This window comes from Halichoerus grypus, chromosome 8 (genome assembly GCF_964656455.1).
Source record: "Halichoerus grypus chromosome 8, mHalGry1.hap1.1, whole genome shotgun sequence".
In the NCBI taxonomy this organism is placed as follows: Eukaryota; Metazoa; Chordata; class Mammalia; order Carnivora; family Phocidae; genus Halichoerus; species Halichoerus grypus.
Genome location: NC_135719.1, coordinates 41,602,488 through 41,616,378, shown reverse-complemented (window position 1 = coordinate 41,616,378; position 13,891 = coordinate 41,602,488). Strand labels below are relative to the sequence as shown.

The following is a 13,891-nucleotide window of genomic DNA, read 5'->3' as shown; positions in this document are numbered from 1 at the left end:
TCAGTCTTTTCATCTGAAAAATGGGGATAGTAAGAGTTCCTATCTTATCAGGTTATTGTGAAGATCAAATGAGACAATGCTCTAAAACATACTCCGTACAGCAGCGGCATAGAGACCTGCCCAATCACTGTGAGCAATGATTATGATTATTATCTCAGGATATCCAGATGCTGTCCCCGTGGAGGCCACACCCCAGATGAAGCCTTGTTACCTGTAGGCTCCCATCTTGTCTCTGTTGGTGGCATTCGAGACCTGTTAAAGTGGGCTCAGGGTCCTTGTGTGAAGCAGCAGGGGCAGCGTAAGGCTATAGGATTCCTCTCTGGGTCTGCCTGCCAGGAGGAGGAGTTCGGGAGCCTGCCTTTAGCCCTGGTTCACAGCCCCCCAGTGGCTTCTGCCTGCTTTCTCACATGGGCCTCAGGTCTGCACCAGGCCAAGTCAGGCGTTGGCTGAGGCTCTGCCCTGAGTCTTCCATCCTTAGGAGACAAAGCTGAGGATGGGGGCTCGGAGGATTGGGGGTGTACGAGTCTCTCCAAACAAGCCGCTGCCCAACCTAGCCTGCCTGGTCCTCCAGGGTCTGGGGAAGCCCATCTCCCCAGCATGGAGACCTGCCCCATGGCAGCAGCTTGCTCCTTCTCTGTGTCCTGGGTAACCCTGAGATGGAAGTGGGGGTGGGGTGGGGTTGTGTATCTCCAGGTAAGTTTGCCTTTGGGAAGGAGAGGCAAAAGTCTGGCTTGGAGTAGAAAGCATGGGGGGGTGGATATAAATGATCCTGGGCCCAGCTGGGGTGACACCACCCCTAGGCCCTCAGTCCCGCAGTCAGACCAATGGTTAGCCTTGGCCTTGGGCACCGCTCCTGGGGAGCCTGCCACCTGCTGATAAACCCCCTTCAGGACAGGGCCCAGGCCAGCAGCCAGACTCCACCACTAGGCTCAGGGCCCTGCAAGAGGAATCCCAGGTTAGGCCTCTCCCACCGAATTTACATACTTTTGGACACCCCTTTCAGGAGCCCTGCAATGACAAGGAAGGGAGGGCGGTTCTGGCCATACCTCCTGGGACCTAGATGGTAAGAAGGCATCTCTGTGTCTAAGATGAGCTCCGTGAAAGCTCTGGGGCCTTTGGGGCTAGATCCTTCGCATTTTAAAATTTTATTATGACTGCGTTTGTTTAAATATATATATATATATTTATAGCTCTATATGCCCACCACCCCCCAGACCCCTCCCTGGCCCCTAGTTTTTCCCCTTGGCTTTCTGTTTGGCAGCCGTGTAGGGCAGCAACGTCTGAGTGCTCTTGTCTGACACCGTCTGGGTGCTACTGTTCCTTGTGACCCTTCGGGTCTGCTCAGGGGCCAAGGTGGGGCCTGAGCGGCGGCTGGTCAACGGAGAGCGCCTTGGCTTGTGGGGAGCGGGGGAGGGCTTGAGGAGGCCCACATGGGCCTCTGGACGGGGTGGCTCTGGGGACAGGCCCACCTCCTCCTCGGCCACCTCCTCCTCGCCGTCCCCTTCCTCATCGTCACAGCACAGAGCGTGGTAGAGCACTTTGTCGCTGAACCGCACCCTCTCGCGCGTGCCTGGGGTCCGCTGGGGCAGCTGGCCCTTCGCAGGGCCAGCACCGAAGGCCTCCTCACTGGAGGAGTCTGGGGTCTCCACCCGTGGCCCATTGGGGATGGGCGCGCCGCCATTCATGAGCCGGTAGTCAGGGCCAGCCCCTGGCCGGGTCAACTCGGGGCCGTCCACGGAGTCCGAGGGGGTGGACGCGTCCAGGAAGGAGCAGAACTCCCAGCTGTCCGAAAGGATGTCAGCTGTCATGAAGTCCAGGTGCCCCAGGTCGAAGGGGCCGCCCACGCCCGCCTTGTCGCTGCTGGAGGTGCTGCTCACAGTGGCCGTGGTCCAGTCGTCCGGCTCCAGTTCAAAGTCGAAGTCTGAGGTTAGCTTATCGATCTGGCTCACCACCTGGCCAGGGAAGGAGAGAGGAGTGAGGGGGTCTAGCGTCACGTGGGGGTGAGCGTGCCCCCGTCCCACCCTGCTAGATGCCTGGCTCATGACCCCAGAGGATGGTCACAGGTTTGCCTGCCAGGTGAGGGCCCATGTTGGACCAGGGTGAGCAGGTTTGGGCCAGTTCCCCATTTCCTACTCCTCAGCCCCTCCTTCCAGCCCTGCACCCCATCCACCCCCACACCCCTCTCCCCCAAAGCCGGCTGCTGCTCTGGGCGCAGCCCTGGTGCTCAGAGCTCCATTTTCCTTGGATCGAGAGGCAGCCGTTTGCAGAGGGCTGGCACTCCAGCAAGGCCACTCAGTGGAGAGATGAGCAGAACACGCACCTTTGGAGAGGAAATGATACAGGGTGACCATGAGGAAGACTCTGCCCAGGTTTTCCAAAGCATCCTGGACCAGCCTGTGCCACTGGTCAGGGGCTGTCCCTGTGGGTCTCCACCACCGCACCCCCACAAACCCTGGAGCCCCCTCCCTCCTTCCCTTCCCTGCCCCCTGATGAGTGGAGATCAACCCTGGCTCGTTTGGGAAGGAATAAGACAAGCATATTTGGTAAGCAATAGGAAACCCCCCCATCCCGGGCCCAGAGCCTCTCGTTACATGCACTCAGGGGGCAGCTCAGCTGCCGAGGTCAGTGCACCCCGCCCACCCCACATGAAGGGACACCCTGTCTCCATACAGGTGGCCTGCCTCAGGACACCCCCTCGCCTCAGCCCTACAGCACAGAAATCGGGGATGAAGACTGTGAGGGGAAAAGGGAGACCCCATCAGAGATGTCGGGAGAGGACCGAGTAAGAGAAGGAGAAATGATTCTGACCAAAACCAAAAACAGCCAAACAACAATAGCCAAGCAGAGGGACCAAGAGACCTAGGGACAGGACATATGCAGTGAGTCACCAAGCCCAGGATCCAGCTCCAGGCACCTCTTCGGTGCCTTTTCCCGGGGTCAGAGCAGTCAGTGAATGAATTAGCTAAGGAAGTTCCTAGTCTAACGAACTTTTATGAGGATGACTGCTGTCCAGGGATGTGCTAGGTGTTCGGTGAGGGGTGGCGGCAGGGGGGGTGGGGAGTGCCCCAAAGTGCAAGACGAAAGCAAGGCCAAAAACCATGGGCCAGGAGGAATTTTCCTTGGTCAGGAGTTGGGAGGGTCTGCCAGTGACCTGGTCAGTCATTTTCCCTCTGAGGCTCAGTTTTTCAATCTGCAAATGGGGACCTTGGGCGAATGGTTTATTTCCAAGGTTCTTTCCATCTCTGAGATTCTAGGACTCTGTGTTTATAGGGATGACTTGAGAAGCTGTTTTGGGGTGTCCATGCCTAGGAATGCCCACTCCCCACGGCCCCAGGCCCCAGGCCCCAGGGGTGGTGGGGACACTTGGCTGAAGCCTGTAGAACTGGGAGAGTCAGGACACTTGGATTCCACATTCAGCTTAGACATTGTTCTGTGTGTCTTTAGGTAAGTCACACAACCTCTCTAGACCTCAACTATTTGAGCATGATGACCCCGGCTCTGTCATCCTCACCAGCACTTCATGGAGAACAATGAGGAGGGCAGTGAAAAGTCTCCATGGGGCACTGGTGAGAAAAGTGACATCAACTCCCATCTCTGAGCACCTACCAAGTGTCAGGCTTTCCACCCATGAGATCATCTCCTGAGCTTCTAGAAGATACACCAGAGGTACCAGTAACTGCGGGGAGCTGAGGTTCCCACCCCCTCCCGCTGCTCCCCTGCAAGACTGCACACCACCATGAGGTGCTGCTGGGATTTCTGGGCTTGGGCAGACAATGGGGACAGGGCCCCACTCTCCAATCTGCCCTCCCCGTCTTACGTCCCCCACCCCCGAGTGACTCCCCCTCCCTCAGAGAAGCTCACATTCCCTAGAAGCCCTTGGTTCAACCCAAGCCCCACTTGAGGGGTGGGAGCTCCAGCCCAGAGCAGGGGGCTCTCACTCGGGAGTGTGCACCAGCCCACTCCCCAGAGTTTCTGATTCAGTAGGTCCTGGTGGGGGAGAGGGGGAGAGGGCTTGAGAAGGCGTATATAAAACGTGTTTCCAGGTGCTGATCCAGGGGCATACTTTCAGAACCACTGGCCTGGGGTCTGGGATTTAAGCTGGTGAAGACATAGAACCTCAGGGCATTGTCAGCCTGAGGGGAGGCCCTGCGTCTCTGGGGCAGTCACACCCTCAAATGAGACTCCCCTGATCAAGCTGAGCCTGAGTCTGTTGCTGCAGAAGTGTGGGGACACAGCTAACAGGAATCTGGTTGAGCGGTGGGCTGTGACCACACAGGGTTGGCTGAGGTTAGGCCAGGCCCAGAAGCGGAGCTCCTAATGCCCTGTGAGGAAGACCTGGGGTGCACGGGGCAGGATCCCTAAAGCTGTCAGGCCTGGACACACTCCTTCCCACCCAAGAAGTTCCTGCTGGCCACCTGCTCAGGCAGCCTTCCCATAAAAGCACTTCCCCTTCTCCATTAGAGTGCCCTCCTCCAGTTTCATCCTGACGGTGTGGAGGGACAGGACAGAGGGAGGCTAGGGGTCAAATCCCAAGTAGGCCACGTCTCGGCTAAGGAACTCGAGGCAGGTGATTTTCCCTCTCCAAGTCTCGGTGTCCTAAAATGGGATGCCGCTCCTCTGCTCACCAAGGTGATGGGGACTCACTAGATATGGTTGTGCTTTAAACTGCAGAATCAGCACTGCCAAGCACTCCAGAACCTGGGCTCTGGAGTCAGACTTAGGGTCCAACCCTGGCCTCACCACTGATGGGCTGTGTGACCTTAGCCAAGTTACCCAGTGTCTCTGTGTCTAAGTGTCTTCGTGAAGGGGAATTCTAGTCGCACCTACTTGATAGGGCTGTTGTGAGGATTTAATGACATGATGCACGGGAATCAGGCAGAACAATGCAGACTAGATCAAAACCCACTGTGCGCCCGTGAGGGCTAAAATGTGACCAGGCCCCTGGCACCAGGCCCCAGAGCTGATGGGAGTTTCCAGTGCCCGTGGCGGAATAATGGGACATATTGGGCATTTCAAGTCCCAGCACAGGGGTGGCACCTGTGCTCCCTAAAGTCGGTCTGTCTCTGGACAGAGCAGAAGGAAGCAGAAGAGGTTCTAAGAACCAGGCGGAAATGAAGCTCAAAGGCGAATCTGGCCCCAGCCGCGAGGAACGGCACACCCACCTGATGAACGGCGTAAGTGAGGATCCGAAAGGGGAGTGATGTGCCAAGCGTACCCAGACTGTATGCGGGGTCCCTGTACCTCATCTCATGGGGCCTGTGCGGATGGCAGAGGGCGGGCAGGCCCCCACCTTACCTGCCTGTCTGCTTCAGATGCCTGTGATTTCTCCCTGAGATTTAATAATCATTTTGCCTGCGTGTAATTTGGGATTGTCTTGGAGTGCAGGGAAATAATTATATATACAGAAGGAAAGAGAGGGGGAGAAGAGAGAATGGAGAGAGAAATGACAACATAAAAATCATAGAATCATAGAACCTCAAAGCCAGAGGGATGGAGACGCTGCTGACGTCACCGTTCTCACTGGGCTTGCTGATGGGGAAACTAAGGTAAGGCCCAGACACTGGAAGGAATGGAGCTGAGAGCACAAGTCAAGAGTCCTGGCACCTTAAGAACAAGGCTCGCCTGATCTAGAGGGGAAGGGCAGGGCTGAGGGCCGTGACACCTGCTGGGGGTCCCAGGCCCCAACCTGAGGGCGTCCCCAACCGCTGTCCTGCCCACAGCCTCAGCTCCCTCACCTGAACCACTGTCCCCGTCTGGTGGCAGCTTCCTGTCCTGTTCCTGCTACATTCAAAGCACTTGGTAATCAGCCAACAGGACCACATCACCCCTCTGCTTCCAGCACTTCCCTGAGCTTCGCAAACACAAACGCCTACCCATTCTGGCCATAGGGCCTTTGCTCTCCAGCAGACAGCCACCACCCTGCCAGGCCTGCCTCCTCACCAGCTCTACACACTCCACCGAGCCCGCTTCGGCCTCTGGGCCTCACCTGGAATGCTCCCTCCTTTGCTCCTCATCCATCTCACTTCCAGAAGGAAATCTTCTCTGATGCTCCACTGAGGATAGGTTCCCTAGGATAGGCTCTCAAGGCACTCTGCACCTTTCCTACAAATATTTTCCAATATTTATCACAGCTACACTTTTATGTGCATATATGTTATAAGAATGATGTCTCCCCACTAGACTACAGTAAGCCCCACGAGGGGTGGGACTGGGAACGCCTTGCCCACCATGGCACCCCCAGTCTGGCACAGGGATTGATACACTCTTTGTGAATACAGCCATTGGATGAGTGGGTGAGTTGGGACAGAGGGCCTTATAAAAACTGCTGGGGGCTGCTTTTCTGAGGAATTCCGCAGCCCTATCTTGCCTGCCCCAGCCCTACCTCCAACCCTGGTTGCCCCCACTCCAAGGAAAACACATCTGTGTTCCCTAAGGCCCCAGAGCCAGGACTGAGGACCCAGGAGCCCCAGCACTGGTATCTCCCTCACCTCTGGCCCCTTCACCTCACTCGACAAGCGGCTACGTCCTCCCCTCCCTCCCAGCTCCCCAGGCAGCTGGTTACATAACTGGGGATCTGCATTATTTATGACCACTGATTATGTTTTAATTCTGTGATTATGTTATTTATTGTCTTCCTGGGGGGCTGTGGAGCTGGGGAGGGAGGAGAGAGTTGACTGTGATTCATGACTCTCATCCTGCAATTTGGCCTAATTGGCCAGGGAGCTTCGTGAATCTGTCCAAAGGAGGGGAACGCAAAGGGAAAAGGGAGGAAAGGAAGGTGAGAAAAAAAAAAAAAAAAAAGAAGAAGAAGAAAAACTCCGCACAATTCTTGCTGAGCTGCAGGTGATGGAGCTGACCCACTTTGGCACAGCTCCGTGGTCCCCAGCCTCTCCTGCCCCAGCTGCTTCCTGGCTGGGCCACATTCATCTCGTGCCTGCACGGCCCCTGGCTCTCCATGCCACCCCATACGCAGTCCCTTGCCCAGGGGACTGCACAACAGCTAGTGGGCCTGCTCCCCGTGAAAATCGGCTGGGGGCGGACCCTCCACAGCCACCCTAGCTGGGCAGCTGGGCCAAGTTATGTCTCCCCCATGGTGAACCCGAGGGTCATTTATGAGCCCCCATGCTGAGTGACATCTTGGGGAGGAGGAGAAGGCCATGTAACTGCTTAGGATAAGCTCAACAGCTGGAGGGCAAGGATGAGGGCCCTTGCCCCTGACCTTGGGGCCCCCCAGCTGCTGGGGAACTGGGAAAGCAGTAGGGAGGCAGATTCCCACCCAGAACCACAAGCAGGAGGTTCCTGGAGAGCATGTGGGGTTCTCACTGAGGGTATATCTGAATTTCATACCATGGCCTGCAAGGCTCTGTGTAATCTGACTCCCTGCTCTCTCTTTGACCTTCCTTCCTGCTTTTCTCCTCTTGGTCCACTCCACTCCAGCTGCCCTGGCTTCCTTCTTGCTGATCCTGAACTTGCCAAGTACACTTCCACACTTCCTCCTCAGGACCTTTGTACTAGCTGCTCCCACTGCCCGGAAGGCTCTTCTCCTAGATATCTATTTGTCTTGTACCCTCTTTCCCTTTGGGTCTCTGTTCAAAAGGCATCTCATTGGAGACCCTGTCCCCCCATCAGTGTCACTCTCTGCCTCTTTCCATGCGGGAAGAGGGTGGCACTGTCCACTGCAGGAGATGCTGAAGGCTATCAGCCAGGAGGCCAGGGCCTGGCTCAGACCACTCCGATCATGGCTAAGAATCTCACAGGACTCCAAAAGAACAAGGCCACACATGGAGTAAGGAGCAGGCCAGTGCAAGAATGTCTCATTAATAATATCTAAAAGATGTGGAGCTAGTTTTGTATCCATCTCTGTGCTAAGTACTTTATATATGGTATCACGTTTAATTCTTACAACAAGCCTGGGGCTGGTCTCGGAGGCATAAAATTCAGTATCCTCATTTGCCAGAAAACAGAAGCCCAGAAAGGTGAAGTAACTTTACCAAGTTCACACAGCTAGGAAAGGGGCAGACCTTGGATTTGAATCAGAGACCTCTGGCTGTAAGAGCCCATGCTCTTAGCCTCTGGGCTGTGCTGCATTCTGAGTTAAGATGCACAGAATTTTGTGGAGCTTCGAGAGCCTGCTGGGATTGGCCTGGCATCCTGGAGTATTGGGGAACCTAGGAGAATGAGGGCTAATTAATGATCGACTGTCACATCCCTCTGCAGTAGTTTCAGCTTTCAAAGCACTTTTGCATTCCTCACCTCTCCTAGTCCATTAAGGTACTTTCCCCACCCGTGGGACAGAACTTGCTTCCTATCACATGGGGAGCCCCCGTGAGAGCTGCAGCAGGGGTTTGGGAGGGCGGGGGAGGTATGGGAGAGGGAACTCCCAAACCTTTAGTGCTGTGAGTGCTAGCCCCCCCTTACCACACGCCAAGCCCCAGATAAATCCTTGTAACAGCACTTTGAGATGGGAATGATCAGCATCCCCATTTCAGAGATGAGTAGACTGAGGCTCAGGGGCTTGAGGAGGAAGCGCTTTAGTGTCTCTCGTCTTTCTATGAATTTCAGGCTGTGTGCTCAAAAGGATAGGAGAGTCTGCCATGATCAGTGGTATCTGGGGCTAGGGAAGTTAAGCAGCAGGGGGAGGAGAAGGATGGCCTTGCTCCTTCAATCAAGCATCCTGTGCTCTACCCCGGCAGTCTTGCATGTGAATCTTGTCTTCACATCTAAGTGTTTTTGCTCTCCTGGGATGAGAACCCAGCTCAGTGAGCCCTGAGCTGGTGGTATAACGAGCAAACAAGTACCTGCCTCCACCCTCTCGACCTTGGGTCTACCCATGCCCCCAATGGAAAAATGCCACACAAAGGGACTGAGAAGAGCCAGGTAGATCCAGCTTTAGAAGCCCCCTTGGAGGATCACGAGCCAAGATCACAACCCCTTACCCCAAACCAAGGCCTGGCCCTCCCACTGGGTAACCCCATTCCTGACAAATCCCATCCTACAGGAAGTCAGCTATGGTGACTTCTCTTCTGCCTGGGCCTCCCAGAGCCTCACCTGCCTTCCCCAACACTCGCTTCTGCCCATCACCCCATGTCCAGGCCCTTCCTGGGGGGGTGGGAGAGTTCTGAGGCCTGCCCCCCTCCCGGCTGGGTGCATTGGCAGCGGGCAGGCGGTGGCATACGGGGTAGATGCTGGTTGCCGTAGCAACCTGCCAAAGTCTTGGGTGGAGGCACATGGCCTCCAGGGTGTATGGGGGAGGGAACACATCTCTCTCTGTCCTGGCTCAGGCCTTTGGGCTGCACGGCCTGTGAACCTGGGGCTCTGCAGTTCAAGACGGGGGGTGGGTGAGTGTATGTGCTGAGAAGGGAGAGAGGGAACAGCTAAAAGATCTGCAGATAAATCCTAGTGCTTCTGATCTCCCTGCCTCATCCACAGAAGGGCACCCCCCTGAGACCATCACAGCATGTGCGAAAGATAGCATCTCTAGAAGGTCCCAGTCAAAATGCAAAAAGATTGCCTGCTAGCCCACCGGCTCCAGCCTCAGGAGAGGCAACAGGAACCTGAGTTCTAGTTAGTTCTGCCCCTGGTAGGCTGTGTGACCTTGGATAAGCCCCTAGCCTTCTCTGGGCCTCAGGTTCTTCAAACAGAAAATGGACAAGGCTGGTATGGATGACCCATGAGATGTCTTTAAGTTCTGGAGGGCTATGCCTGGGCGGACAGGGGAGGTGGATCTTGGAAGATGCTCAGTTGAGAGTAGGTTCTGCGCTGTATGATTTCCAGGCTTAGAGTCAGTCCTGGCTCTTTTCTGGGTGGGCTCTTTTCTGGCATAGGTCCCATGCCCCTGCCCAAGACTGAGACTCCAGATGGTTCCCATGGCCCTGATGGACCCATAGAGCATAGAGAAAAAGATGGGGTGGGGAGGGAGGAAGAGGGATTGTGGTCCTTTGGACCAATGAGGGTGGGGGAGGAGGGGTTGCTCAGGGGCATCTGGCCTTTGACCACAAGGTTGATTCTGGGCTGAGTGGCTGCCCTGCCCCACCTCAGTTCATGTCCCAGCCTCTCCACAACCCCTCTGCTCCGGATACAGCTCCCTTCAAACATCTCCTGCTCTTTGGCTCTCAGGCCAGGCTGGAGTTGGCACCCACCATCACCCCCTCTCCTCAATCCTCCTGGAGCCCCCATCGTCCCGCATGGCTGGCTGGGGAAAGCAGGAACCCATAACTCCCGTTAAATCACTCGCTCTGCCGTCTCTGCAGGGGCCCTGGTTACAGGGAGTTGAAATTTGCCTAAAGCCCACCTGGCTGGCATAATGGCACCCAGTGGGCAAATTCAGTCCAGTGGCTCAGAACTCTGGTCATGCATTTTGGGCTTGAACACAGCCCAGGGGGCAGGGTTGAGGACATGTGTACCTCATTACCCCAGCGATGTGGGAAGTAGTCATTAAACCGGGCTCCACTTAGAGAGACAGAGAGGGACACACATCCCAGGATCTCTCAGTGACTTTTCAGCCTTGGCCGAAACATTCAGAACTGTGGACAGGGACGCATGCCTTTAGACGAGATTCCTGCCCCCGCCGCCCAATGTACACAGGAACTCCGGTGTCCACTAGCAGCCCCCTGGACGCAGTCCCACCTCAGGGCAGGGAGGGCATAGCTGGCTTCAACTTTTCCAGGATCAAGGGTTCTGAGTAGCTGTGTGATTTCTGGAGAATGCTCTGAGCTGGGCCTCCTCAGTAGGGCTGTCAACACCCTCCCAGAGCCGCTTCTGAGCAGGTCAGTGTCTGGGAGGCAGATGGCGGGGTCAGAAGTCAGCTTGGGCCCCAGAAGAGTATCTCCCACTAAGAGGCTATGGTGGGATTTGGTCTATATTTGTCAACCTGGCAGCGCTGAGTGCTAACCACAGAACCCTGGGCCCGCGACATGCTGCCCAAGCCGACTCTGCCACACTGGGGCCCCACTAGTCCTGGAGTATGCTATTTCTAGCAAAGCAGATTTGGGGGAAAGGAGAACAAGGAAAAGGAAGTACCCAGCAAAGTGACACGTGTGCACATGACTTTGAGTACACACACACACTGAAACACATATGTGAGTGTGTTTTTGTGCCAGGCCCAGGAAAACTGGTCGGGGGACTGTCTGGCCCCTCACTCACCTCCCTTAGCTCCTTGGCCACCTCCTTGAGTTCCTGCAGGATGCCCTCAAGCTGCCCGATGACCATCTTCATGCGCTGTCGAATCCGCTCCCGCTGGCCACCGCTGCTGGGGTCGTCACTGGGCTGCCCGAGGTCCGGGGCGCCCCGAATGTTCATCCTTTACCACGTCGCTGCAGGCCCGCCCATATTCCCCCCAGCCGGGCACACGCTGCGTCTGCCTCCACGGAGCCCCCCTCGGCCAGGCCGAGCTCCACATCTTAACGGCCCCCCAGCCCACCCTGGCCCTGGGTGGCCCTCACCCGGCCCCTGCCCCCTGCCACCCCGCCTCCTCTGCCTCTGGGTGGGGAATGGGACACCCAGAGGAAGAGAGAGTCTGACAGAGGGGGTCAAGGTGAGGACACAGGAGGACAGGGGGAGGGGCCTTGGGTCTCAGGAGTGGCCTCCAGGATTTGAAGTGCCTGTGCCTGTGCTGAGCTGATCTCTGGCTGAGCCTGGACACAGAGGCAGGGGGATGACTCTGCAGGGACTAAGGGTAAGAGATGCCCTTGGGATGGGGGAAGGCAGCAGTAATCCCTCACAACTCCTAGGCAGTTGCAAAGACAGAGGTCTTGGGGAGCAACGGACACCTGCAGAGGGCCGGTGGCTGGGGTCTTCCAGATGTGGATGTGGAGGGGGCTCCAGATGTGGGTAGCTCTGAAAAGGGAGCTGGACGGAGAAGGGCAGCCCCCTGCAGAGAGAGCAAGCCTGGCGTCAGCCCTCCCAGGCTGCAGCACCAGCCGGCGAAGCCGCTGCCTCCCTGCGCTCGCCAGCCTGCACCCTTCGTCGCTGGGGATTTTTTTTTCTTTGTGGGGAGGGGTGGTGGAGGCACATTATCTACAGCATAGCCCTTACTCTAGAAGGAAATGAAGGAGCCCCTGCTTTAAAGGCAGAAGTCCTCAGCCTGCTACGGGGCACCCTGCCCCAGCTCCCCCAATCCCCCGTGTCTCCACCCCCTAGCCAGGCCTGGTCCCGCTGGTTCGGGAGAGGGCCTCTCCAGTCATCTGTCCTCCCTCCGAGTGCCCCCGGGGTGCCCTCACTCCCAGCGGACCCTCCCTTCCCCAGCCCCGCCTTTCCTCTGAACCCCCGCTCTGCTCCCGGACTCACCAATGGTGGGGGCACCGGCCTTCCTTCCCAGCAGCGTCGGGGGCCAAGCCCCAAGAGGAGGTTGGGGGGCCCCCAAGCCTCCCTAGGGCGGGCTTCTCTCTCTGGACCCTTCGGCCCCTGGCCTCAGGGAGGTCCTCAGAGCAGCCACGGGAGACATCTGGACGGTGGGAGGGGGCGGGGCCTCCGCGCTCCACGGAGGGGGGCAGGAAAAATCTCCCCCAACCCCCGCCGGGCTCCGGGTCGGGAACGAGCGAGGGTCCGGCGGGCTAGGGGCTCCGAGGCCACAGGTGACCCGGGCGCAGGGCGACCGAGGCGACGCCGGGCCGGTCCCAGCGCGTGAGCCAAAGTCGGAAGGATCGGAGGGCGCCGGGATCCCCTCAGCCCACGCCCGGCATCCCCCGGGCTCGGCACAGTCCGGGATTCGCTCTGTCCAGTCCAGATCGGCCGGCTCCAGGCTCCGCCGGGGTCTGCCTGCCCTGCCCGGAGTGAGCCGGCACCGCTGGGCGCCCGGGGCGCGCTCAGCCGGGACCCAGAAGGTCCGCTCTCCGGCACCCACGGAGTCCGGAGCGTCCGCGAGGGTCCGCTCAGCCCGGCGTCGTCGTCCGCCGGGGGCGAGAACGCGCCCACCGCTCAGTCCGCGGTCGGGAAGGTCCTGGGGGGAGGGGCGGCGGCCGCGGGGACCGGGTCCCCGCCGGGCCCGGCCGAGAGCGCGCGAGGCAGGGGGCCCGGCCGGGCTGGGTTCGGAGGCCCGGGCGCGGGCGGGAGCGGCGCCGGGCGGAGCAGAGGAGGCGAGCAGAGCGAGAGGAGGAGGCGAGGCGCAGGGAAGGCAGGGGAGGGGGCGCGCGGCGGGCCGGGCCGGGCCCGGGCGCACGGGGCTCTCAGCCTCCGCTCCGCTCCCGCCGCCCCCCCCGCCCGCTCCCGCTCGGCTCGCCGCCTCGCCAGCCCCCGGGCGCGCCGGGTCGCCGCCGGTGGGGCAGACCGGCGCGGGGTCGGGGCTGGGCCTCCCTCCGCTGCCTCGCCCTGCCCTGCCCCGCCGGGGCTCCGCGGGCCTGGGCCCGCTCCCCGAGCGCCGCGCCGCCGCGCCGCCCGCGCCCCGGCCGCCCCCGGCCCGCCCCGCCGCCCCCCGCCGGACTGGCCGCCCGGGCGGGCGCTGGCTCCCTCAAAGGCCGCCCGGCTCGCTCGGCTCCGCTCGCTCGGCGCTGTCAGAGAAGGGGCCGGCCCCGCGCGCCGGGAGGGAGCTTTTAAAGCGACACACACGCCGCCCAGCGCCGAGCGCCGAGCGCGCGAGCCGGGGGGGTCTCAGCTGCCGGGCGACCGCGAGGGTCCTGCGCCTGCGGGGCTGGAGGCGCACTCGCCCGGCGGGACTCCGGCCGACCTCGGGGCGCGGAGGGACAGCGGTCTGGGGACTTAGTTCTTCCCGCCTTCCCAGGCACCCCTATTGCCCCTTCCCCCACTGCGGTGCACCCCAGGCGTCTCTTTTGGCTAAGTTTTCCCATCCCTTTCCCCTTATCATAGCTCAACCTCCCCCAGACCTGGCTTTGAAGCAGATTAATTCAGAAAATAGGTGAGCACCTACTGTGTGCCAAGCTCTGGGCTGGGTAGAGCT

General features: G+C 59.0%; 1 protein-coding gene across 2 annotated transcripts; it reads right to left on the bottom strand.

Moving 5' to 3' along the window:
• Positions 1–1,126: 1,126 nt before the first annotated feature.
• Positions 1,127–13,194, bottom strand: INSYN1 (inhibitory synaptic factor 1). 2 transcript variants are annotated; one of them, XM_036080464.2, is made up of 3 exons: positions 12,286–13,194; positions 11,143–11,869; positions 1,127–1,952 (listed from the first exon to the last, which is right to left on the bottom strand). In XM_036080464.2, exons 2-3 carry the CDS (start codon positions 11,296–11,298, stop codon positions 1,230–1,232), a joined length of 879 nt encoding a protein of 292 aa, XP_035936357.1. In that variant the 5' UTR covers positions 11,299–11,869; positions 12,286–13,194; the 3' UTR covers positions 1,127–1,229. The 2 variants fall into 2 exon arrangements, with proteins under 2 accessions (XP_035936357.1, XP_035936358.1); XM_036080465.2 differs by lacking the exon at positions 12,286–13,194 and adding an exon at positions 5,987–6,102 and having other exon boundaries at positions 11,143–11,282.
• Positions 13,195–13,891: the final 697 nt, after the last annotated feature.